Source organism: Lampris incognitus, chromosome 12, assembly GCF_029633865.1.
Source record: "Lampris incognitus isolate fLamInc1 chromosome 12, fLamInc1.hap2, whole genome shotgun sequence".
Classification (NCBI taxonomy): domain Eukaryota; kingdom Metazoa; phylum Chordata; class Actinopteri; order Lampriformes; family Lampridae; genus Lampris; species Lampris incognitus.
Window position 1 is genome coordinate 11,315,244 of NC_079222.1, and position 27,613 is coordinate 11,342,856.

The 27,613-nt window shown below is 44.2% G+C and overlaps 1 protein-coding gene across 1 annotated transcript in view; it reads left to right on the forward strand.

The window, feature by feature from the left end:
• Positions 1–27,613, forward strand: part of akna (AT-hook transcription factor) — a 36,726-nt gene that overhangs the window by 5,446 nt on the left and 3,667 nt on the right. The window contains exons 4-18 of the mRNA XM_056291201.1: positions 366–440; positions 7,596–7,752; positions 10,951–11,069; positions 11,775–11,834; positions 11,929–12,047; positions 12,258–12,429; positions 13,620–13,786; positions 14,399–14,563; positions 16,376–16,625; positions 21,037–21,137; positions 21,546–21,835; positions 23,315–23,474; positions 24,210–24,362; positions 25,335–25,480; positions 26,753–26,921. Coding sequence (XP_056147176.1) covers positions 366–440; positions 7,596–7,752; positions 10,951–11,069; positions 11,775–11,834; positions 11,929–12,047; positions 12,258–12,429; positions 13,620–13,786; positions 14,399–14,563; positions 16,376–16,625; positions 21,037–21,137; positions 21,546–21,835; positions 23,315–23,474; positions 24,210–24,362; positions 25,335–25,480; positions 26,753–26,921 — 2,303 coding nt within the window. The remainder of the gene's footprint in view (positions 1–365; positions 441–7,595; positions 7,753–10,950; positions 11,070–11,774; positions 11,835–11,928; positions 12,048–12,257; positions 12,430–13,619; positions 13,787–14,398; positions 14,564–16,375; positions 16,626–21,036; positions 21,138–21,545; positions 21,836–23,314; positions 23,475–24,209; positions 24,363–25,334; positions 25,481–26,752; positions 26,922–27,613) is intronic.

Below are 27,613 nucleotides of genomic sequence, written 5' to 3' on the forward strand. Positions count from 1 at the left end.
TCGTATGTGTTTTTGAAATCCACCCAGTGAATCTTTGAACCATTTAGGGCTATAAGCCTTGGGCACATTGCAATTCAAAGGGGCTTTTCTCATTGGTTTTATTTTTTTCGGTCTACCATTTCTATGCCCTCTTCTGCCCGCCCCCCGCATATCTTCCCTACATTTCTCCACATCCCTCTCTTCTCCTTCCTCCTTCTCTTCCTCTCTCATCTATCTCTCTCTCCTCATTGTTTCTTTCCTTGCTCTCCACTTGCCCAACCCTTTTCATCGCTCTCATTTTTCTCTTTCGTATCTCATCTCTCCACTTCCTCTTACTTTGTCTCCTCCATCTCCCCCCCACCCCCACCCCCGCTGTCTTGCTGTAGGAGGACTACAACAGACTGCTGACTAAGTATGCAGAAGCAGAGAATACCATTGATCGTCTACGTCTGGAGGCCAAGGTAGTTAATCTGGGCGTCTGGGCGTATCTCTTTTTGATAGTGTGTCCTAGGGCTGGGTTTCCAACAGTAGCATCTATTCATGTCAAAAATTTTATCGTCAATTTGAGACACAAAAAGTTTCAAAACACTCAAAAGCTTCAGAATGTTTTCTTTGGTTTTCAGTAAAACAGGATACGGACAATTGATTCTGCCAAGAAAAGCAGTTGTCATTTACAGTTTTATATATAAAACACTAGGACGAGGTCAGCATAGTGAAAGTACTTTTAGTGTCCATAGAAAAGTAATAATGTTCTTGGTTAAAGGATAAATTTACTTTTATTTAAAAAAAAATTTTATTTTCCCCCTTTTTCTCTTTAATTGTACCTGTTCAATTACCCCACTCTTCCGAGCCGTCCCGGTCGCTGCTCCACGCCCTCTGCCCATCCAGGCAGGGCTGCACACTACCACATACCTCCTCTGATACAGGTGGAGTCGCCAGCCGCTTCTTTTCACCTGACAGTGAGGACTTTCACCAGGGGGGGGCGTAGCATGTGGGAGAATCACGCTTTTCCCCCAGTTCCCCCTCGCCCCCCGAACAGGTGCCCGGACCGACCAGAGGAGGCGCTAGTGCGGTGACCAAGACACATACCCACATCCGGCTTGCATCTGTAGGATGCCTGACTAAGCCAGCGGTAACACAGGGATTTGAACCGGCGATCCCTGTGTTGGTAGGCAACGGAATAGACTGCTATGCTACCCGGATGCCAGATTTAGTTTTTTTTTACCCTCAGACCTCATTTAAATGTTGCTGGGCATCTTTCAAAGTCTTAGACAAAGTGTCAGAACAAGTAAGGACAAACACTGGACTGTCACTGAGGAAACATTTTGCTGCTCATCTGGCTGTCTTCTTCTGTCCTGACGTCATTTGGGGAAATACGGCTTTTGTTTTGAGGAGAAGCCACACCCCTTGGCGATTGAGGATGTTGATGAGGGCATCTTTACAAAGGGTGCCTTTTCTTTTTGGCGCCTTTCGAGTGTGTCATCAAATAAGTAAGAGTTTTGGCCACCTTTTGAACTGATTACCTCACTTATGTTCTCATTCACCCAAGGCACCAGTGGCATCTGCTGAAATAAAAGCTGAATTTCGGCAAATGACATCAGAAGTAAAGAAGCTAATCAGATGAGCAGTGAAACATTTTAAAATCTATGGACAGTCCAGTGTTTGTCCTTTCTATGTTTTGATGTGGTGAATTTCTGGATGACTGATATGAATCTATACAGACACAGAAAGAAACTTGCCATATTGCTGAATTTTTTTTTTTGCTAGGCCTCACTACGGTTCAAAAGGCAATTGTGTAAGCTTTCAAAAACTGTGATATATCTCTTTTTCAAAAACAGGAAGCTCCGGCATCCAGGTAGTGTAGTGGTCTATTCCGTTGCCTACCAACATGGCGATCACCGGTTCAAATCCCCATGTTACCTCCGGCTTGGTCGGACGTCCCTACAGACACAATTGGCCGTGTCTGCTGATGGGGAGCCGGATATGGGTATGTGACCTGGTCGCTGCACAAGCGCCTCCTCTTGACGATCGGGGCGCCTGTTCAGGGGGGGAGGGGAAACTGGGGGCAATAGCGTGATCCTCCCACGCGCTATTTCCCCCTGGTGAACTCCTCACTGTCAGGTGAAAAGAAGCGGATGGCGACGCCACATGTATGGAGCAGGCATGTGGCTGTCTTCAGCCCTCTCTGGATCGGCAGAGGGGGGTGGAGCAGCAACGAGGACAGCTCGGAAGAGTGGGGTAATTGGCCAAGTACAATTGGGGAGGAAAAGGGTGAAGCATCAGGAAGCTCACAGCTGGTATGGGGGGAAAATGTTAATACCAGCCAACCATTTTGTGTAGACTGGTGCTTGTCAGGGGTGAAGAGTCCTATAATATTCTATAATATTAAATACATATTTTAGTTCCATAAAATTATTGATTTCAATGTTCTTCAATACTTCAGTAGTAAGCATAAACAGTTTACCCAGCTTTATTATATGATAGAAATCAAGACAGAGGTCATTATTTTTGGTTCATCCAGTCCTCCTCCAGTTCACCTGTGCTGAGACCGGCAGTGAATGATTTTCTGACTTGCGAAGTGCGATCGACTACTCGTTTATTTCAACACTCATACCCGAATACATAATGTTTTGACACTGTCGCTGCTCGATCTACCCCTGTGCTCGCACCGGCAGCAACAACAAGTGAAAAGGCGGCCGGAAGTCATTCATATCCAGTGGTGGCTGGGCTTCACTTGAGCGACATGGTGCAGTGAGTTGCCTGGCGCCAAAAAAAAGTTGAGCAAAATTCAACTTTATGCAAATGAGCAGTGACAGCTTTGAACGATGACCAGTGAGAGGGCAGATGTGTTCCTCTTATATTCTTTCACTGCGAAAAGTTTTCTTAAACTTTAGTTCCTATATTAGCACTTTAGTTCCCCTCTCCGGCGGCATTGTGTCCGTGCATGGATAGCGATGATTGTGACTGTTGCTTTATTGTCCATGGTGAAACGGTAGTGTTTGATGCAAGATCACACTATTTATAGGAAAATAAATTCCCTCTGAAACATATTTTTTCAGCAGGAATGCACCTGATTTGTGGGTTCAAACATACATTGGGTGAAATATTAATAGGCCTGCCTTTGAAAATACAAACACACAACTCCACAATGAATATAACAAAGCTGATGTAAACATAACATATAAATACTTATAATATTTAGGGGCCCCAGGTCATGCGCTGTGTGGCGTTTTCATGTTCTCCCTGTGCCTGTGTGGGTTTCCTCCGGGTGTTCCGGTTTCCTCCCACAGTCCAAAGAAATGCAGGTCAGGTGAATCGGCCGTACTAAATTGTCCCTAGGTGTGAATGTGTGTGTGTGTGTGTGTGTGTGTGTGTGTGTGTGTGTGTGTGTGTGTGTGTGTGTGTGTGTGTGTGTGTGTGTGTGTGTGTGTGTGTGTGTGTGTGGGCCCTGTGATGGACTGGCGGCGTGTCCAGGGTTTCTCCCCGCCTGCCGCCCAATGACTGCTGGGATAGGCTCCCTGGAGCAGGATAAGCGGTTTGGATAATGGATGGATCTTGATGTGGTCTGTTTCTGTCAGAGATATACTGCGTTTGTTCTGCGTGTCAGGACAGACTGGATGAAAATATTCAACAGCTAACAGTGTCTATGGCCCCTCCTTTCCATGCAGTAGCAGCAATGTAAGCAGACCATGTAAACAAGCCTGCACAGCACAACAGACCTTCAATTCAGACAGGTGGCAGGAAGTACAATCAGGCCAGGGGCCAGAATGCAGAGCTTATGTAAAAAACTGACTACGATTTAATACCACCACAATTTACATGTAAAATGGCTGTAGAATGTACACGATCATCAGCCAGTTATAGAAAGGAGGCTCATAAAAATAATTTTAAGCTCCTCATAACCTAGCTTTGTCACAGCATGAGGACTTGCAATTCTTCCTGTCTGTACGCATGTCTCCGCATGTGGCTGCTCCTATTTTTAGTATCTCTGCTTCATGAAGCTGCTTAGAATGAAAAATTCAATGCCCTCTGGGTCACAGATTCAGTTACCAAAGACATGGTAGCATCCAACTGAGTGTATGAGCCCATGCTTCAACCTTAAACCAAACTCTAAAATTAAATATTATTTGGTTAGAAATCTAGTTTGATTAAATATATAACCTATAATTAAAAGGTCTTATCTAGATTTTTGGCAACACAAGTGCAATTTTTTTCTGTATGACCTATTGAAAAATAATAAAACTTATTAATCATAAACATAGATTTAGCCCATATATAATTTTGTTGACCTTTTGGCAATTGGTTTTTCCATCCTTCCATGAGGTAGAATGATGACTGATGGCCATGGGACTGGCCTGCAGGACAGCTATGACAGATTTTCAGAATCATCAATAACACAAAGACGAGGCAGAGAGAAACTGATCTGTTGGCAAAAGCAAAATACAGAGCCATGGATGTTTTGTGTACACCCTTTTTTTTACTATAACCTTCACTATAATAAACAGGGAGGGTCAATCCAAACTTAAAGGGGAATTCATTGGGCGTCGGGGTAGTGTGGTGATCTATTCTTTTTTATTGTTTTTTTGTTGTACTTTTTTTCTATGTAGCACAATCTTTTGATGTGTTTCTCTATCAGTAGTTTGGAACAACTCACCTCTGAGCTGCTGTACTGTATTTCCTAGACTATAAGTCGCTGTGCCTTTTCCTCCGGCACGGTGGTGCAGTGGTTAGTGTTGTTACCTCAGAGCAGGAAGGTCCTTGGTTCGAACCTCAGAGTTGTCCAAGCTTGGGGGGTCATCCCAGGTCGTCCTCTGTGTGGAGTTTGCATGTTCTCCCCGTGTCTGCGGTGGGTTTTCTTCAGGTGCTCCGGTTTCCCTCACCATCAAAAAGACATTCATGTTAGGGTTAATACTCCTGTCTGTGTCCCTGACTGAGGCATTGGAAAGATGAAGTGGAGTTGGTCCCCGGGCGCTGCACTGCAGCTGCCCACTGCTGCTAGCTACACAGCTAGGATGGGTTAAATGCAGAGTGTAATTTCCCTACCGGAATCATTAAAGTATATCAAAATCAAAATCCTCTGTCTGGTCCTGCGACTTACATGCCAAAGCCATTTATACAAAGTAATTGTGTTGGATGAATACACTGCATTTCAACTAAGGCCACTAGATGGAACTGTTTAATCTTATGACTCAATTGAAAATACTGTACCACCATGCGATTTACACACTGAAGCGACTTGTTTTTTTTTCTTCCTCGCAACAACAAATTTTTTACTGAGTGCAACTTATACTCCAGTGTAACTTGTTGTCCAGGAAATACAATATATTCAATAGACAGGTGTGATGTGGTCATATTCATTGGTAATCTTACTATGTGTGGCGGCGTGACAGCGTCGATGGCAGATACAGGGAGAACATAGAAGGTTTTGCAGTAGAGACACATAGGATTAATTAAAGGAGACCACAGTATTTTAAGATTTTTTGTATTATCCTCCATTTGAAAACTTAGTCTCAGAAAATAATTGCTTATTCAATTTTGAAAATAAGATACTGTAATGAATAATATATTTCTAAGTGTTGTATGTAACTGTAGGCTTTGGTTGACAAATATATCACAGATCTTACAAATTGAATAAACTTTAGATCATTATTAGACAAAATTTAGATTGCTTCATTATTTCAAAATTAAAATGTATATTTAGAATGGTACAATGCATTTACATAATTGGAAAATTTGTAAAATAATAAAGATAATAATTATTTATATAGCATTTTTGTAAAACAATGTTACAAAGTGCTTTACAAAGAAATAAAACCAGGCAAGGCAAAAATAAGAGTAAGACCAAATAAGTAATAGTAAAAATAAAAACAGTGTAAATAAATAAAAACAAATATCAAACATGTGTAAAAGCTTTCATAAAAAGAAACGTTTTAAGACGAGATTTAAAAGAAGCTAGAGACTTGGTTTGTCTTAGTTTGACTGGAAGAGAGTTCCATAGTGTGGGGGCTCTAATAGCAAAAGCCCGATCACCCTTTGTAACAAACCGAGACCTAGGAATAACCAGCAGGGCTCCATCTGCAGATCTTAATGGTCGAGAGGGCATATACCAGGTCAATAAATCAGATATAAAGCCTTAAAAGTGAGCTTTTTTTTTTAAAAATCAATTCGAAATATATCAGGGAGCCAGTGTAGGGAGGCAAGCAAAGGAGTGATATGGTCATGCCCCTTTGTCCCGGTAATGAGCCGAGCAGCTGCATTTTGTACCAACTGTAGACAGTGGAGAGAGCCCTTGCTGATACCAGAATAAAATGCATCACAATAGTCAAGCTGAGAATAGATAAAAGCCTGTACTTTTTGCAGATCGGCAATTGATAAAAATGACCTTATTTTCAAGATTCGCTTGAGCTGGGAAAGTATGACTGAACAAAATGTTTAATTTGATGATCAAAACCGAGGTTAACATTGAAAATTACCCCAAGATTCTTAGCAGCCTGCTCAAGACTACCTGACAGAACACCAAGATTAGTAACAAAAGGGCTGATGGCATTTTTGGGACTGAACAGAATGACCTCAGACTTATCATATTTAAATTTGAGAAAATATTCAGGCATCCGGGATTTAATGTCAGAGGCAAGTTGTGAGATTTGCTAGGGCGCTAGGATCTGTGGGTTTTAGTGGCATATATAACTGAGTGTCATCAGCATAAAAATGGTAAAGCACATCGTGATTTTGAATGACCAGGCCAAGGGGCAGCATGTATATAGGAAAGAGAAGGGGGCTAAGAACTGAGCCTTGAGGGACACCACAACTCAACTGAGCCATTGAGGAAGTAGTTACCTAGATAAATAGAAAAAGTTCTGTTGGTGAGGTAAGAGTGTAATAAGCTAAGAGTTGAGCCCTTGATACCAACCCAAGTCTCTAAGCGATGTAAGAGGATGATGTGATCAACTGTGTCAAACACAGCACTTAAGTCTAAAAGAACTAAAATTGAGCAGTCACCTCTGTCTGCAGTCAGCCATAGGTCATTAGTGACCTTAACTAGATCTGTCTCGGTACCATGAAGTGCTCTACAACCACACTGGAAACTGTTAAAAAAATACTATTAGTGTTCATAAAAGAAATCACTTGAGAAGAAATTACTCTCTCCAGAACCTTAGATAGAAAAGACAGTTTGTGGATTGGTCTGTAGTAACTTAGGGATAGTGGATCTAAATTAGGTTTCTTCAGCAATGGGTGAACAATGGCATGCTTAAAACTGTCTGGAAAAGAACCAGAGCCCAGAGAATTATTAAGAATTTGCAGAATAACGGGGCTGATAGTTGAAAATACCCCCTTGAGCAACTTAATGGGAATGATGTCTAAGATGCAGGAGGAGTTGTTCATATTGGAGACTGCACTCTCTAACATTGACATTGTAATTGGTTGAAACTGGCTAAAAGAGGAAGAATTAACATGGGGAATGGAACGAATGCAAGAGCCTGGCTGGATTTGGGACTTCTCTGCCTTATTTACAAAATGTTATGTAAAAGCGAACAGATGTCAGCTGAAAAGGTTTTGAAAGGCGATAAGAAGCATCAAATGTTCTTGTGTGTTCCTGTTTTTGGTATTCATTCCAGGTAAACCTCTGCTCTGAACCTCCAAAGTCTAGCCACTCTGTGCAATCAGGAATGATTCAGGATGGTACAAAGTTCATGACCTTGAACTTTCCCCAGTCACAGAGAACGGAGATCAGCTCTAGTTCATGTCACCTGAATGGACTTGGAGCACATCAAGGTATTGTCACACTTAAATAAGTGTACAGTTTCCCACTTTACAATCCTCTTTATCATTTTAAATATATCATACAATCTATCATTGAGCCATGATCTCTGAGACATGCTCTCCCAAAGTCATATTTCCCATTTTCCAGTTAGATGTACCACGCATTTTTAGAAGAATGTCTATGTCGGTCTGTCTGTTGGTTGGTCCAGTCATCACTTCCATCATGGAGAATTTATGGAGCTGTACCTTTAGCAGCTGCTGTAGGGTCTGTGGGGCCTCACATATATTCACATGTGGACTTTCTGTATGAGCTGTATCTTCTCTATATGACCAGAAAATACCAAAGTAAAACTTGCATAGAGAGTGTGAAACTATCTTGTAGTTAGCAATCCATGTATGTAACATTTTTCAACAAATCTCATAGACTTTGTTCAGACTGCCAGCCCAAATCAGTTGTTTGGCATATCCAGATTGTATCCAGATTGATTTTAGAAAGTCTGGACAGCAAAAACCACATGAAATGCTATTTTTGCAAATCAGATCTAAACCACATTAGGAGGTGGTTTGAAATGCAAATCCAATCAGATTTCTACAGATGCATCTCAGTCTGGACGCTCTGGCTGCCCAAACCAGATTTCAAACTGTCTTTTGTGGATGGCACTACACCTTTCGCTGCACTGTGAAGCCCACCATGACTGCTGCACAGAAAATCCTAATGTATATGTATACCAGCTTCCTCCGTCGCTGAGTTTGTCTGGTTTGACAGAGGAGTTCTGCACCGCGACTTGACAGAGCAATTGTTTGGAGGGCAAGATGATAGATCTCCATTTCTCATGTTTCTGCATTTGTAAACTGCGTCACCAGCGTACGTAGTTACTCACACCTATATAGTTACCATAGCAACCCATGCAGATAGGTTGTTGCTGTCTGCACACAAATCCAAATTGATCACTTGCAAATAACAGTGAGCACAGTCTGTCTTAAAGATCTGATTTGAGAAAAAATACTCCTATACTTAACCCCTTAACCCCAAGGGGTTAAGTATAGGAGTAGTACCTTTCCTAGATGGCCTTTGGTGGCATCCTAAACTAGTCTCCATAAAACCCAGCATCATGTGAAGCGCAAAATATAGCCTCTCCATGATGAATGACCGTCCGTGCGTGGTGAAGAGCCACACCCTCCTCGCAGTAAGCCCGTTAACATTGTCAGGAGACAACAGAGCAGAACACGGCAGATCTAGAGGAGTAAAGCTCGATGATAAAGCCTGCTATTCCTATGGGTAGCAGTAGTCCTAGGTGCATTCTTTGATAGACTGATGTTATGGACTGGGGGACATCGTGGCTTTGCAGATGATCAATGCCTCTTGACAATGAAAAGGCCCAAAATCTCCAGTTAGGGGAGAACCATAGAACTACACGTGGAGTAGTGCCCCATGCTTTAAACAAACATGCGCAACCGAAACCCTATAAAATGGGCCGTCCTGACGGACGGCCTAGTTGAGGTGAGGTTGCCTGCAGTCTGAACAAGGCGTTAGTTAAAGCAACGTTGTTCTTCTGAGAAGTTTTTTACTTGAAGGTAAAGTATTTATTCAAATCACCATTTCAAATGCACAGCTACCTTTATTAAGGCAGTGAGTGTGATATGTCATTGCTGACAGCCAAATTGATGCATGTAAAAAAGAAGAAGAAGAAAAAAAAAGACAAGGGCAGACTGGGACTATGATTAATATCGGGAAGATCAGCCATGAGCCCCTATCTTAACGTCAAGACAATGTGACGTCACACATACATACAGCACGCCAAAGAAACTTGAGAAATGCATTTGCAGAGATGCATTTTCTCGTGACCATATGTTAACATGACATTACCCCAGTGATATGTGAATGTAGGTGAATTATGATGTAAAACTATCAGTAAACAACATTATCTTAGCCGTTAATGCGTGAACACTAAGCATTAGAAATAACTTATAGGAATAAGAAATAGTGAAATACCATGTTTCTGTATCAGATCAGAGGTTCTACTAGCACAATGACCCCTGCGCTGAAATGCAACAACCAACAAATGGCAAAATAGCCTACAAAAGCTCCTACTGGTTCGACCAAAATGTTCACGCCAACCTGTAGTAGTAGTATGATTGCTGCAATGAACAATGTGAATATTACGACAGAGCAGAAATTGCCAACAAGTGGTGCAATGGAAAATTTATTAACTAGAATAAATTGTTAGATGGAGGACTTAATAACCCAAGAAATAAAAATTACTGAGCAAAACCCGAAAAGCCCGGTGTCCAGAAGCCAACTGTTATAATAGAGAAAGTGAGGGGTAGAACAAGAGGGGGAGAGGGAAGGGAGGGAGAGAGAGAGAGACATCTGAGCAAAGCCAGTCTCTTTGCGCAGTCAGCAGATGCAGCTCAGTTAAATAAATCCTGCTACTTTCTTTTTCCTTTTTTTTTCTCTCTCCTCCCCCTTTTCTTCCCAATTGTACTTGGCCAATTACCCCACTCTTCCGAGCCGTCCCGGTCACTGCTCCACCTCCTCTGCCCATCCGGGGAGGGCTGCAGACTACCACATGCCTCCTCCGATACATGTGGAGTCGCCAGCCGCTTCTTTTCACCTGACAGTGAGGTCACGCTATTCCCCCCACTTCCTCCTTCCCCCTGAACAGGCGCCCTGACCGACCAGAGGAGGTGCTGATGCAGCAACCAGGACACATACCCACATCTGGCTCCCCACCTGCAGATATGGCCAATTGTGTCTGTAGGGATGCCTGACCAAGCCGGAGGTAACACGGGGATTTGAACCGGTGATCCTCGTGTTGGCTCTGCTACTTTTTTAGCATAAATTCTGTCCTACTTGCAATGACCATTGTGATTATTATTTGGGGTTGTAGGCACAGCAATTACCAATACAGGCTGTGCAGCTGAAATAACTTCTGCTGCTGGGCTCATCAATTTAAAACCACCAACCTTAATTAGGCTATTGAAATTTAAAACCAAAAAAAAAAAAAAAAAATCAAGTTGCCCAGTAATGTAGGTAAAGTATGGTGTAAGCATCTGGATAGGATGCAGTGTGAGTCTAACAGCCCCATGAGCAAGGCTTTCAGACTTTTTATTTTGTTGAACTAGTCCTTGTTTTTACACTGTATGTTAAACCTGCGGTTGTTTCAGATCAGCCTGTCTTTTTGTCTGTCTTTGTCCATTTCATGATAGTCTACCCAGCTTGCCCTTCCACAGAGACCTCTAGCTCCTCCAGGGGAAGCCTTAGCACTCACGTTGGGTATTGGTTGACCTCAACGCTCTCTAATCAAGCTGACAAGTTTCTCCAGCAGGTAACTACCCTCTCAAAGCTAGCATCAGCAAGGTGCTGATAAAACAACACAGATCATAGACTGAAGATAAACATCGTAAGGTTTTTATACCCGTTAACCAACATTGGCCGGTTGGCTAACGGGTCGGTCTCTTTAGTTGACTGGTTAACGTAGTCGCCCGTGGTGCGGGAGACCCAGGTTTGTGTCCGGGCTGCGGCGGTTCCCGACTGCCCCCTGAATTCACCACATTGGTGTCAGAAGTGGGATGGTGAGACCGTGAGGCCGTCGGAAGCACATGTGCCCAGAGGCGTGAGGGAGCCGATATGCTGAAGTGCGGGGTTGCGCTACCCGAAGGAGGGGGGTAGTGTAACGATCATGAATGAGTAGACTCGCTAGCCCTTGGCTAACGGGTCGGACCTTTTAGTTGACTGGTTAACGTAGTCGCCCGTGGTGCGGGAGACCCGGGTTCGTGTCCTGGCTGCAGCCGTTCATGGCTGCAGCCTGAATTCGCTGTATTGGTAATATGTTACAATTAATTAATTGTAATATGTTACAAGATTGTATCTGTTTGTTATTTGTGTTACTTTTGCTAGTTATACCTCAGATTATTCTGTCATTGTGACTATTACAGTAGCTTTTTGGTATTGCTGTTAAATGATCCAAGAATAGCAGCTTGTTAGGAAACTAAACTAAGCAACCCAGAATAAAGTCCTGTTTTCCCACTAGGTCCATACATTTGAGGACCTCCTGAAGAGTGGGAAACTCAAACCTTTTGAGCAGATTAAGGTAGTAACAGCCCATACACTTGAGTTGACATCTATTATCCTTTTGAACCCCCCCCCCCCAAGAGCGTAACTCAAGAGCCAATGTTCTCTTCCAGGGTCTGTCACAGCTGGTCCAAGGGCTTGACTCTTTAGAAAAGGGTTACCTGGCAGCGAGAAATGAGCACAGACTCCTACAGCAAAGAGGGGTTCAAATAGGTTCCTTTGACCCAAATAGGTGAGACTGATTTCCCGGCTAATGAGTTCGTCCATTTTGAAAGGAACTGATTAAGGAGAACACTAAAGAGCTAAGTAGGACTCTTGTGTGTGTGTGTGTGTGTGTGTGTGTGTGTGTGTGTGTGTGTGTGTGTGTGTGTGTGTGTGTGTGTGTGTGTGTGTGTGTGCGCGTGCGTGCGTGCGTGTGTGTAAATGTGTTTGGACATGTCAGGGAGTTGGAGGGGCTTGTCTTCCAGTGTGGGTTGTGTGTGGAGGAGCTGAAGGAGCAGATTGAAAAGACAAGACAGGACCAGCCCACCTCCACATCACTTCTTTCTCCACCGACTCACCCTACTCCCTTGTCCATACCCACCGAGGAAAGAGAACCCATAACACACCCAGAGGTACCACCACCAAATACTGAATATTTTTGTCATCTAATTTCTCATTGTCTTTTTTTCTGATGTCATAAAACTATAAATATTCAATATATAAGTTAATCATGATACACTGAACGGGTTCACTGTTGGTCACTCACAGCTGCTTTACGTCCACCATTGCATGCCATGCAACAATAATAGTGATGGAAATAACAACAACAGAGAGAATATCACATTAAAATTCCTGTCTAATGGCAAATTTCCCCTTGGTCCGCCCCCTTTTCTGGCATGGACAGGATTTTTTCATCCGCGCTCGGTGACATTGGTGTCTCGGACACCACAAGAACTGTCAAATCACATCCTCAGCAAGCCCAATACAAATACCACAACATGAAAATGTCATGAAATGCATCCACAAAAGTCGAATTTCAAGCAGTGGTGTCGGCAACTATAATTACAGAGGTTGAGTTTAAGGTTAAGATTAGAAACCAAGGCCGCCTTACAATGCTTTGGCAGTCTTCATCAAACCACGTGGTTTCCACGAGAATGTATTGATGGTGCAGAAATGTCACAGAAACGTTTAACTCAGAACTGGAAAAACTGTTTTCTCCAAAAATACTTCAAAACTTGCACTAAAAACGTGACTTTTTACTGCTTGTATATTTGTATTTTAGTGTGTTTAAAGTACCAACATTGTCTTAGAACTTTTCTTACTTGGTTTTCGCTGGTTAGGGTCTTTAAATAAAACAGGATTCCAGAAGAATTACACCATTGTGGAAGTTGGGAGACAACAGAGACCGACACTTCTCTCTTTGACTATACAGACACTTGTGTCGTTTATTTTTCTGTTATCACCTCCTGTCCTCCACCAACATGGCGCTGCGTAACCATGGCTACCCACTGAGCTCTTAAAGTTAGCATGTAAACTTAATGTAACACAAGGCTATGGTGAATTATGTCCATAAGTCCATTTAAGTGTTCACTACACCATCAAAAAAATTTTTTTTATTGTTATTATTTCTATAATTATTTAATAGTAGTAGTAGTAGTAGTAGTAGTAGTGTTAAGAAATGGAAACGGATGATCCACTGTGGCGAACACTAACGGGAGCAGCCGAAAGTAGTAGTAGTAGTAGTAGTATTGTTATTGTTATTAATATTGTTGTTGCTGTTGTTATTTACTCTTTTTTTGTTCCACTGTTGTCCTCTTCCTAGAGCCCAGTGTTACCTTTGCCAGGAGAGTTTGCGTCAGATTCAGCATGGATGTGGAGAGAAGAGGTGAGCTCAGCGAGTGGAGAGAGTGAAGGACAGGAAGCAGGGATGGAGGAAGAGGGGACTCAAACCTTCAAGCCCCTCGACCACAAACACACACTAATGGACAGGTGAGTAAAGATTCATAATTTCGGTTACAGTCTTAATGATTTGCATATGAAGCATCAGTTAGCGGCCATCAGAAGAGTTCTTTGCACTATTAGCAAAAGCAAATCTGGAACATATAAGAGAGTTCAGCTAGCGCGGACCTTCAGATGCTCAAAGTAATGAGATAACTACTTGTGTGAATCAAGTTTCCATAACATCAACAGCAAGGTCAAGGCACAAGGCTTGCTACACAACAGTTTTCCTGGACTTTAAAGTGATTCAGTGTCTCTCTCAGGAATACCTAAAACTACTACTGCTTTTGGCTGTTCCCGTTAGGGGTCGCCACAGCAGATCATCCATTTCCATCTCTACAAACTGGGCTTAAATCCTGCTTCCCTGACGGAAATAATACTAGACCACCCTGCTTCCCAGTATCCCAATTTAATCCGGACATTGGGCAATAGCTAGACACTGGAAAGATCTATATTTAGCCTTAACATTTTAGACATTTTTGATGTGAAGATATAAATAAAAATTTGAGTTTGCCTACATATCTTTTCCAAATATCGAACAAGATTTTATTTATTTATCTAATAGTTTTTCTTAAAGTCTTATCTCTCACTCTTAATGTCCAGATACCAAAGCTTCAAGGCGCTTCCCAAAACCCTGGACCAGGATCTGAGGAAGGAAGTCACAGACTCCCCCAGTGTAGGAGGTGGGATAGAGTCAAGGGAAGAGAGGATGGAAGGACATTTTCAAGCAACTGAAAACATGGAACTCCAGATCGATCTCCGACAGAGGTTAGTCTCCAGTGGAGTCTTAGGTGGGCTAAACTATACATGAGTATAATATATGCCTCCTCACCTCACCTCACCTATCCCATAACCTCTCGAGAGGTCGTTGGGGCACCACTGTTGAGTCTGCAACCAGTCCTTGCCATCTCTGTCTGTCCTCAACTGCCCTCTGTAAGCTGGCAAAGTCAAGGCTTGTCCACTCTCTGATGTTCCATAGCCATCGCTTCTTCTGTCTTCCTCGTCTTCGCCCACCCCTCACTGTGCCTTGCAGGATGGTCTTGGCAAGGCCAGGACTTCTCGAGATGTGACCATACCATTTCAGTTTTCTCTTCTTGACGATTGTCAGCAAGCCTTCATGTGTTCCAATGGCTTGTGTAATCCTTCTTTTCACCTCTTCATTTGTAATATGGTCTCTATATGAGATGCCTAGAATCTTTCTGTAGCACTTCATCTCCATTGCAATTATTCTTCTTTGGAGATCTGCTGTGAGTGTCCAAGTTTCACATGCGTATAAAAAGATGGAGATGACTAGTGAGCACATCAATCAGACTTGAGACCCGGTACTAATGTTTTTGTCTTTCCAGACTGGTTTTAACCGTGTGAGTGCCGCGGTCACTTGTGCAATGCGGGAAAGGACTTCCGATTTGGATCCTTCATCTGTGACGATGGCCACAGGATATTTAAATTTGTTGACTGTCGAGAGTTTCTGACCATTGATCTGAATGTTACTGGTAATGCCATTGGTGTTATCAGTCATTAGTTAGTTTTTTTCGGCACTGAGCTCCATGCCGTATGCCTTAGATGTCTTGTCAAGGTGTTCAACCAGGCTTGTCAGCTCTTCTTCGTTACCGGCCAGGCTGTCAATGTCATCGGCAAAACGGCAGTTTGTGATTGTTTTCCCCCCAGTGCTGACTGTTCCTTCATGGTCTTCCAGCGCATCAGTCATTATTCTCTCCAGGAAAATGTTGAAGAGAGTTGGCGAGAGCAAGCAACCTTGACGGACGCCTACTGCCATGTGGAACCAGTCTCCAGTCGCCCCGTTGTAATATAATGCACGAGTTGCTTTGTCATATAGTTGCTCAATGACTCGTACAAGGTTTGGGATGATGTTGTATTTCTTCATGGTGGCCCATAATGCCTCATGCATGCCAGACCCTGTCGAATGCCTTTTTGAAATCAATGAAAATGTGGTACAGTTGTTGCTGGTGTTGTAGATATTTTTCGCACAGAATTCTGAGGGTAAAAATTTGCTACATAGTACTCCTTCCCTTTCTAAACCCTACCTGCTCCTCTGCTATTATCAGTTCCGCTTGCGGTTTCGGTCTGTCCAGTATAATCCTCCGTAGTACTTTGCTAGGATGACTGATGAGACTGATGGTGCGATAATTGTTGCACTGTTGCAGCTTGCTCTTTTTAGGAAGTGTGATGGTGAGTGATTGTGTCCAAGGCTTGGGCCACTGTCCTGTCTTCCATATCTTATTACAAATGCACTCCACAAATGTACTATATGCACATGAGGTTTTTAGTGGCCCGACAGCTTGGGCTTTTGTTGGACTGCATAGCTTCCAGTCAGAAGTCTGGGAATAAAGTCCTCTCTCTCTCTCTCTAAAGCTACTATCTTTGGCCATAGCTGTACATTTTAATTATTTTTATTCAGTATATTTACACAATAAACTAAAATAGGATTCTCAGTCAACCTGCCTTGTAAGAGAGGATAAAAAAGGCACAAAATGCACCCTCCCCACACACAACTACTGTGTATAGACTCATTTGCGATAGACTCATTTAAAGTGAATCTTGTTACTTTTTCATTCACAGACACACCAAGACAGATGAACAGGAATCTCCTCTTCTTCCAACTGCCAAACCGAGGGCCAGCAAATCAGATCCTCCTTCTCCTAGAATCTCCAACCAATCCCCTACGTTTCCCAGTCATCCAACCATTAGCAGAAGAAGGAGAGAGGATGGGAAGTCCCACAGCAGCAGTCTGACCAGTCTGGGAGATAGCGCTGTGTTGGAGAGACCCGGCTCCCAAGTACCACCTGAGAGGAAGAGAGTTCTCTCTCAGGTTGGTTACGTTGTGCGATGCTTTATATATAGTTGGTTTTCTGATCTAACAAAACTTCTGGCACACAAACGTTCACTCGCTCAGTCACTCTCTGTCTCTCACACACTCACACAAATACACATTCACACAAATACACATACACACAAAGTTGCATGTTTGTTTCTCTAAATCTGTGAGGACTCACACTGATTTCATTAATTCCCTAGTTCCTTACATTAACCTTCATCATCAGAACTACACACCTAAACTCAGTCCTCAGCTTAACCATCCATCCAGCCATCCATCCATTCATTTTCCAAGCCGCTTGTCCTAATTAGGGTCACGGGATGCTGGAGCCTATCCCAGCATTAATTGGGCAGAAGGCGGGGACACACCCTGGACAGGTTGCCAGTCCATCTCAGGGCAGACACATACAGGTGTAAGAAAAAACCGATACACTCGAGTATCGCGATATTATCTTTTGTGATACTGTATCGTTCTCAAAACCACTATATCGATTGTTCATTGTATACAAGTAAAGGTTCGTGACAGTTTATGTTGTGTGTAACCCCATGACCACTAGATAAGTGTTGTAATCTATCTTCAGCCATTTGACTCTTCCACTCCAACGCAGCAGTGTAAACTGAGACAGGAAGTAGCGTAAGCACAAAGAACAACAGGTCTATGAAATAGCAATATATCGCCTTTCTTACAGTATCACAATATATTGAATCGTAACCACTCTATTGTGACACGTATTGTATCACCAATACACACCTAGGGACAATTTAGTACGGCCGATTCACCTGACCTACATGTGGGAGGAAACAGGAGCACCCGGAGGAAACCCACACAGACACGGGGAGAACATGCAAACTCCACACAGAGGACGACCTGGGGGGCGTCTGGGTAGCATAGTACCAACACGGGGATCAGCAGTTCGAGTGCCCGTGTTGCCTCCAGCTTAGTCGGGCGTCCCTGCAGACACAATCTAATAATTGGCTTTGTCTGTGGGTGGGAAGCTGGATGTGGGTATGTGTCCTGGTCGCTGCACTAATGTCTCCTCTGGTTGGTTGGGGCGCCTGTTCTTGGGAAAGGGGGAACTGGGGGGAATAGCATGATCCTCCCATGCACTACGTCTCCCTGGCGAAACGCCACACTTTCTGGGGAAAAGAAGCGGCTGGCGACCCCACATGTATCGGAGGAGGCATGTGGTAGTCTGCAGCCCTCCCCGGATCGGCAGAGGTGGCGGAGCAGTGACCGGGACAGCTTGGAAGAGTGGGGTAATTGACTGGATACAATTGGGGAGAAAAGGGGGGGGCGACCCCAAGGTTGGACAACCCCAGGGTTCGAACCCAGTACCTTCTTGCTGTGAGGCAACAGCGCTAACCACTGGGCAACCGTGCCGCCCTCACCTTAACCTTAAAGGAAAATTACATGTTTTACAATCTCTGTGTTATTTTTATAGGTTTTTTCATCATACATATCAGTGATGATATAATTCTATTCACTGGCCTCATTTCAGAGATCAGGTCCACCACTAGACACAACTTTACACCGGTGTTTTACTGGGCAAATGAGCATACGCTTCAGACGTGTTGAAACAAGTCCAGTTTAGCCCAATTATTTAAACCACATATTTGGAAATGAAAACAAAAGTACAAGTTAAAGGTTATTACCCAAAATGTGTAACATCATCAACAACGATCCACCAAACTGCTGGGCCACTTCCTATGTGTTTATTTAGGCTGCAGTAACCAACAACAAACTCCCCGGTCAGCACAACTGAGAAGTCATAGATGAGTCTAACTGAGGTTTCTTCCTATTTTTCTCCCTGTTAAAGGGTATTTTCTTAGGGAGTTGTTCCTTATCTGATGCGAGGGTTTAAGGACAGGATGTTGTGTTGCTGTAAAGCCCACTGAGGCAAATTTGTAATTTGTGATAGTGGGCTATAGTTTTAATACTCCTGCCCGTGTCCCTGAGCAAGGGGATAACAAAAAAAAAAAAACTGGAGTTGGTCCCCGGGCGCTGCACGGTAGCCCAGTCAAAATGTGCAAAAGGTCGGAAAAATTTAGTAAAAAGCTGAAAATTGGTATATGCACTCCTCTCAGTAGCCTTGATAAACATACTAGTCCCCATGTACCCTCCCTGAGCTTTCACCGTTATGACGTCATATGTTATATTTACGTGAGAAATGGCCTTATCGGAGACGTATTTTAGTACACACGAGTATATTTTATTTGATTATTTTTGACTAAATGGCCATACAATGTCTTCTCGGAACACAGTTCTGCAGATTGCGGAAGATATTCTGCAAGTTTTTGAAGTAACTCATCAATTAAGTATTGGCATTCATCATTTTCACTCAGGTATGAGAACAGTTTTTCATGTGCCTCGGCCAAAGCGTTGTCTTGTGGACGGCCTGGCTTACGTTCTGATGGCAATTTGAAGAAATCTGCATAACATTTGCCATGGTACTTGGCTTCGGCAGCCACCAAGTCAATCAGAGAATCAACACGCGAAAGTACCATGTGTCCCCATTCATCACCGCCTTCATCTGCTGCTTTGGCAATAGTGTCTTTACAGGACATTGTCCGTACTTCGTGTATACTTTTCCGCCTGCCCAAAGGCTTTTTGGTTTCCACTGATACGTCACAGTCATCACCACAAAACAAGCAGTGTTGTTTCAAGTGTAATGGTGGCAGTGATGATCTGAGGGTTTTTTGTTTTTTGTTTTTTTGGAGAGGGATGAAGCATGCACACAATACTAGATTGACGTGTATAGTTTTTACGACATATTTTGTGCACATCAATGGATGAAAGGCCAGTCAACCTCTCTGCGACTCCGTCCCCTCGCTGCACGCTTTTTCAAATGGTATCCAGTCCTCTAGTCACAGGAACTGCCTCCTCTGCTCAGAGTTCTTCATCACACAGAATTCAAATGCTGTCCTCATCCGTGACGACAGTGTTTACTCTTCTGACTCTTCACTTCTTGACATGTCCGGAAAAACATGGAAAACACGTCCTGATACTGTGAAAAATTATGAAAAAACAACATGAAGCTCAATTAGGACATATTTACAACATGACATCATGACACCATCATGGTGTCATGATGTCATCACGTCTATTTGGCGTCATGATATAACATGTTTCATTTTGAAGCAATCTCTTTTTTCAAACAGTGAAGATAGCGCTGCAAAGAAGTAAACGATGAACTCGTGTGGACTGTATTTCTTAGCTCAAACACTATTTTCGACATCAGCGACACTCATGACATCATGACGTCATAACAGGAAAAGCTCAAGGAGGAAACAAGGGGACTTTTAGTATGTTGTTGAGGATGGTTAAAGGATTGCATCCAGCAAGTTTCAGCTTTTTACTAATTTTTTTCCAACCTTGGCAAAACAATGACCTAATATTACTGGACTACTGCTCCTGTTATGTGTGTGTATAGTGGATATACAGGTTAAAAGCAGAGGATGAATTTCATTGTATGCATGTACAGTGAAAATAAAGTATCTTCTTCTATGTTGATACGATGCCGGCGTCTGACCTGGGTCTGTTTATATCTGAGCATTATAGAGTAAGGAGCAGCTCGGAGGAGTGGGGTAATTGGCTGGATACAACTGGGGAGAAAAACGGGGAAACCCCCCCCCCAAAAAAAAGATAACTGCCTCTTCCTATGTACCTTCTTGAACTAAAGGTGACGCCGAGGAGTTAAGTTTAATTTCAGTAGGACAAAACTTTGTTTTGCAAGCACTTTTTATATTATGTAGTTGTACAGTAACGGCACATGTGATCATCAGTCTGCACCGACACACTTATGCTGTCGAGATCCTTGATAAAATGATTCCTGCCTGTATGGTTAGACTGGCCTCTGACCCAGTGTGACAGTGGATGAACGGTAAATGACAGTCTCATCCACAGGTGGTTGAGCCGTGTGTTGTGGTATGAGACAACGGTGGATCGGAGGGTTATACGTATATAGTCAGCAAGAGAGGAGTCTCTAAATTTGCAACACAAGAATGGCTGTTAACATGCTGTTGTTTTAGCCCGGAAAATGTTTGTTTTCGTTTTTTCCATTCTATCATTGCATTAATGTTGTTGTTTTTTTTTACATGTAATACTGGAAACACTGAATGAGTTATAGCCAAAGCTCAGCATTTTCGGTTTTTACCGAGTTTCACCGAAAAAATTCCCCAGATTTTTAAACCGATTTTCACCCGGATTTTATGTTTCCACGGATCCAAAAGTTGTCCCTGTTCGTGTGAGGTTATGTAACAGTGCCCTCTTGTGGCGAAATTCGGCATGCTGGACGGCTTTGAAAAATAAAAAACCGAAAACGCTGAGCCTTGGTTATAGCCAACCGTACATCAAGACTGTAGTATGTACTCAGCTGATAATGCCTGTTGTGTGTTGTGTTTCCAAGGATGGCATCATCTCACCAGAAACAGACAGCGGCTTCGTCGGCTCGGAGAGCAGCCGTTTGACTCCTGCTGCAGTTCCCAGCCATCTCCACCAGAGGGCGAGGTAAGCTATGAAACTGTTAAACCCTGCCCATTTATGCTGCACTGTAAATCACACGCCCCCCCCCCCACGGCTGACAAAGGAGAAGGGTGAGTCGGTGGAGAAAGAGATGATGTGTAGGTGGGCTGGTCCTGTCTTGTCTCTTCAGTCTGCGCCTTCAGCTCATCCACACACAACCCACACTGGAAGACAAGCCCTTCCAACTCCCTGACATGTCCAGACACATACACACACACACACACAAACACACACAAACACACAGTGCAATGATATCCGATTCCATGCCGCTCTTAAGCCTCCCGACTCTGTTTTCCACTATTTCCTCTGTAACGGATAACTCACTTCCTCCTTTTTTTTAATCTTATCTGTACGTTTCCTGTCTTTGTGTTTGTCCTTTCCTTCTCCCTTAAGTTGTAGTGTTTCAGCCCCTCAAGCGAAGAGCCTAGAGAAGCCCCCGGCGGGTCCAGTCTCAGCGGGAACTCACCCCGCCTCCTCAAATTCGGACAGACCCAAGTATATGGAGCACAGCACTGCCTCACGGGTCAGCACCCCAGGAAAGATAAAGGGACAACCGAGTAGAACCACAAGGAGGGAGAGGAGAAGTACCTCAGGCTGCAGTTCTCCACAGCATTGGACCAGTCAGACGCCCCTGGCCAGGGCCGGTAGTGGGACCAGTGATTTTGGGCTGGACAGTGGCAATAGTAAGTCTGACAACATCTTAGTTGTACTGTTTGACTGGGTAGGGGAAAGGGAGGCTGCTTGGGTTTCACTGTTCCCAATGCATTCACCGCAGAGCTGAAAAACATTTTTTCCCTTGCCCTGACAAAACCAAGTCCAGTTCTCCACTGTGGGTAAAACCAGTGGGAGTCATTGAGCCTCCATCAATATTAAGCCGTGATGCAGTCAGAAATATTACTAGTATAATTCAGGTAAGAGGTGCTATTCTTGGGCAGCACGGTGGCACAGTGGTTAGCGCGGTCACCTCACAGCAAGAAGGTTCGAGCCGCGGGGTAGTCCAATCTTGGCGGTCATCCTCTGTGTGGAGTTTGCATGTTCTCCCCGTGTCTGCGTAGGTTTCCTCCGGGTGCTCCGATTTACATGTAGGAACCTGTATAGGATAAGTGGTTTGGATAATGAATGGATGGATAGATGGCGCTATTCTTGCTCACACCTAATTTGTACATGCTACACGTCTTGCAGCAAGATTTAAGATTTGATAGTCATCAAACCTTAACATGACATGTTGCTGAACACATAAATTACTACTGTTTGGCTCTTTTTTTAAATTAGTTTCTCACCTGGATGGTGTTTTATTTTTTTACACTGTGCAGATGAGTGCGCACCCCACACACAGAGATAACACATACTCTGTTCATGTTGTTTAATGCATCATCCATCCGTCCATCCATCTGAACCGCTTATCCTGCTCTCAGGGTCATGGGGATGCTGGAGCCTATTCCAGCAGTCATTGGGCGGCAGGCGGGGAGACACCCTGGACAGGCCGCCAGGCCATCAATACTATAAATTTGAAATTTCACATTGAAAAACTTTTTTCTTTTTTGGACCCCCCCCCCTTTTTCTCCCCAATTGTACCTGTCCAATTACCCCACTCTTCCGAGCCGTCCCGGTTGCTGCTCCACCCCCTCTGCCGATCTGGGGACGGCTGCAGACTACCACATGCCTCCTCCGATACGTGTGGAGTCGCCAGCCGCATCTTTTCACCTGACAGTGAGGAGTTTCACCAGGGGTCTGTGCTATTCCCCCCAGTTCCCCCTCCCCCCTTAACAGGCGCCCCGACCGACCAGAGGAGGCGCTAGTGCAGCGACCAGGACACAGACCCAAATCCGGCTTCCCACCCGCAGACACGGCCAATTGTGTCTGTAGGGCCGCCCAACCAAGCCAAAGGTAACATGGGGATTCAAACCGGTGATCCCCGTGTTGTTAGACAATGGAATAGGCCGCCACGCTACCCGGACGCCCAACTTTTCCTTTCTTGAAATCAGTGGCCTCCAGACTTTTAGAAGTAACACCTCAATAAAATGAAACTTTCTCTGATTAATCGTTTATCCGTCCTGTTGTCTCATTTCTAGCGTCTCCTCAAACCGAGGGACCTCATTCATGACCTCTTAATCTCTTCTTCTCTCTTAAGTTTTCACTATATTCTCTCCCACTGTCATCAGCCAACATGGGGTCAGAAGAGGAAGAGGAGCAGGATGAGCAATTTGCAGAGTCCACCAGCTCTCAGCAGCACAGCTACAGCCGAAGCCCCTCCCCCGCCGCGCCGTACCGTCATGGCGATCCCCTTGACGCACTGGGCTCCGGTCAGGAGACGACTTGCAAGTGAGTGTCTCTAGCAGCAGCAGCAGTGGCTGCCATGGTGATAGTTGTGAAAACAAGGCCAGATTTATGTCTCTCAGTAGGCGCTGCTGCTGCAGTATTGCACTGCAGTAGTGGCAGTAATACGCCACCAAACACAGTCGCAGCGGTCATCACCCTGTAACTGCTCTGTGTCGAGTCAGTGGGAACTATTTACATGTCAGGGACTGTGGTTTTGTCATGTTAAAACTGTACCATACATTCCTAGAGTAATCCTATAGTTAGTGTGGGTTAGGCTGATGAAAGAGGACCATATGGCCAGGGAAATGTATAACCACCGTTAATGTTTGCGTGTCCATGTTCTCTTCTTCTATGTATTTTGTTGCAGAAACGGCTGCTATTGAATGTGGTTGCGTATTAGTAGGTGCTCTTGCTCGCCTCCTGCATGGTGTGGTGTTGCATGAGTCAGATCTGAATATTAATATGGATTACCCAAACGGCGTTTGGCTTGACACTCGTTGTCTGCATGTTATGAGTCACGGAGCGGTTTGATCCCTCAGAATTTTGTGTTGCAGTTTCTGGTCTTGGCAGCGAGGCCTTCCTCATGACCTGTTGATGTGTGCTAAGAAATTTTACTTTTGATATTTCTGACACCAAAACAAGTATGAAAAAGACCTCTGTTCTCAGAATTATTGTGTTGATAGTAAGTGTGCCTCCCTGCGTTGTGTCTTTATGTCTGTGTTGATGTGTTCGTGGCAGCGAGGCGTTCCAGATACTCAAGGCTGAAGTCAGCAGACTAAAGGAGAGACTGGAAAGCAGTCTGAGAAACACCAAACCTCTCGGTCCTGTCACTGTTCCCCCCTCAGCCCAAGGGAACTACACGCAACCCAACACCTCTACCCCTCGTGTCAGGTTGGTGTTTACCTCACTGGGTTAACCATAGGTTCAGTAATCGCACCCATGCCTGGTGTTAATGCTGCAGAGCCTACGGCAGTTTTTTCTTTTATCTATCTATCTATCTATCTATCTATCTATCTATCTATCTATCTATCTATCTATCTATCTATCTATCTATCTATCTATCTATCTATTTATTTATTTATTTATGGTCTCTCAATCTTTTTTGGTTTTTTTTTGGATCCCCCCCCCTTTTCTCCCCAATTGTATCTGGCCAATTACCCCACTCTTCTGAGCTGTCCTGGTCGCTGCCCCACCCCCTCTGCTGATCCAGGGAGGGTTGCAGACTACCACATGTCTCCTTCAAAACATGTGGAGTCGCCGGCCGCTTCTTTTCAGCTGACAGCGAGGAGTTTCGCCAGGGGGACGTAGCGCGTGGGAGGATCACGCTATTACTCCCAGCTCCCCCTCCCCCCCGAACAGGCATCCCGACCGACCAGAAGAGGCGCTAGTGCAGCGACCAGGACACATACCCACATCCGGCTTCCCACCCGCAGACACGGCCAATTTTGTCTGTAGGGACGCCCGACCAGGCCGGAGGTAACACGGGGATTCGAACTGGTGATCCCCGTGTTGGCAGGCAACGGAATAGACCGCCACACCACTCGGACACCCCCCTGTCTCTCAATCCTAAACAGCTGTTAACCAAGTTATGCCCCCCCATGCTGTCTGATGGTTCACATGTGAAAAAATTGAATTATCAATATACTGTAAATCTCCCACTGATGAAGCAACGATGAATCAATACTAAAGCGATCTTGCTGTAAATAACTGGACTCTCACAAAGTATACACAAACTTGGAAAATGACACTTTACATGACTTTGTACATCATTATATTATTGTTGAGGTTATAGCTGTTACTCTTATTAAAATGTCCATCTCTTCCTTTTGTTTATTGTCCTTGTCTACCTTTCAACCCTCTCAGGTCTGGGCAACGGGGGAGGAAAGGTGGTAGAGAGGAAAGAGCGGGGAGAAGGAGAAATGATGACCTGGAGGAGGAGCGTACATCAAGACCGGATCCCAGGAAGAGATCCTTCTCTGTCCCCAGACGGAGACCAGAGCTGGACATCAGTAAGTTGACAACACACGTAGAAATCAGAATCAGATTCATTAGTAAGACGCACAAGTGTAACACATAAGTCATATCACCACATAAAGTAGATGATCTGTTGATCCAAAGTTTCCAAAAACTTTGCAATCTCAACAGTCTGGTTGCGTTATTCTTTGGCATACATTTCCCAGGAGTCATTTAGAAACTGCTTACGGGTTTGTCCACCAAAACACTGGAGCACAGAATGTGTTTTCCTCTTGTCCTCTGATGGACCAACCTCTGCTGGGCGACCTAAAAAAAAGAAAAAAAAATCACTACAGGGCGTCCGGGTAGTGTGGCGGTCTATTCTGTTGCCTACCAACATGGGGATTGCTGGTTCGAATCCCCGCGTTACCTCCAGCTTGGTCAGGCGTCCCTACAGACACAATTGGCCGTGTCTGCGGGTGGGAAGCCGGATGTGGGTATGTGTGTGTCCTAGTTGCTGCACTAGCGCCTCTTCCAGTCAGTCCGGGTGCCTTTTTGGGGGGGGGACTGGGGGGAATAGCGTGATCCTGTCACTCACTTCGTCCCCCTGGTGAAACTCCTCACTGTCTGGTGAAAAGAAGCGGCTGGCGACTCCGCATGTATCGGAGGAGGCATGTGGTAGTCTGCAGCCCTCCCCGGCTCAGCAGAGGGGGTGGAGCGGCGACCGGGACGGCTTGGAAGAGTGGGGTAATTGGCCAAGTACAATTGGGGGGAGAGAGAAAAAAAATGTCGCTACACTACCTTTGCGATGCTTAGGATGTTGGAGGGGAACCAAGCTTCAGACTCCAGTTTGTATGTCTCTGTACTTCTGCAAATACAAGAGTTTTCATCAGTGGCTGATAGGCTGAATCGTCGTTGTGTCACCTTGTCCAGTGAAAGATAGCAACTTAACAAACAATTGTTTACGTAAGACTCTTCACGGTTACCACTTTATAGACGAGGCGACACCGTTATTAGAAAACATTTCTGGTAAGAATATTGATATTACAACACGAATTAGCAACACTTATTTTCAATGTGCATGGGTTGGAAAAAAAAAACTACACAATGGACACTACTGAATGAACTCTTCATGTAGGACCTTTTTTATATTGCTTATTTTATATTCATTTTATGTCTTAAGAAAGCCATGTAGAAAGACACATAAGCTGATCTGGAGGGACATTACATAAAGAAATATATGGATTCTGCTACCTCAGTATAGGTGAAATAACCAAGAATATCCAGTTCCACATCAAATGTGTGTTACGCTTGTGTTTAATTTCCAGCTACAGATTCAGAGCAGTCAGACGGCTCCACGCTGCAGCATCAGATCTCCAGACCAGTCCCTGTTCCTCCTGCAGCAAAGGGAAACTGCTGCAGTCATCCAGGCGCTGTCCGGAACAACAAAGCCCCCACCAGTAAGACTACCAAGGGATCCAACACGGGAATGACTCGGTAGACTTTGTCCTAGCGTGAAGAAATCCTGTCGGTGTTTGAGCACATAGGAGTTTATTATATATGGCCATATAGACATAGATATGAATTAAAACAAAAATATACATGATTTTCTGCTAAAGTATTTGAGTCAAACTGAGTTTAAAAAAAAACGGTTACTGATTCATGGAGACTTGGACAGATTTCACATCATTGTAATGCAGTGTTTTCCCTTACACACTCGCATGTGGTGTCCCAACTATAATATTAAATCAACAACCATTTTAACAACAAAGACACTCCGATAAGTAAAATTGTCATAGGTGACATTGTGGTCAGTAATACAGAAAGATAAGAAGTCAACAAAATAGTTGTTTAGATTGGGTTTTACTGTTGGCAGATGTTTTGGATGGGGCTGTGTGCATGGATGACATTTGTGTCCATCCATCATCCAAACCGCTTATCCTGCTCTCAGGGTCACGGGGATGCTGGAGCCTATCCCAGCAGTCCTTGTGCGGCAGGCGGGGAGACACCCTGGACAAGCCGCCAGGCCATCACAGGGAAATTTGTGTGTTATTTGCGTAACCTGCTAAATGTGTTTCCACGTTTTCATCTGACCTCACCTCTGGGTTTGATCTCTTGCAGGGCAGGATCCAGGTCTTTCTGCAAGGGTACCTGAACCTGTAGCTGAACCCAGCAACAGAGGAAGTCCA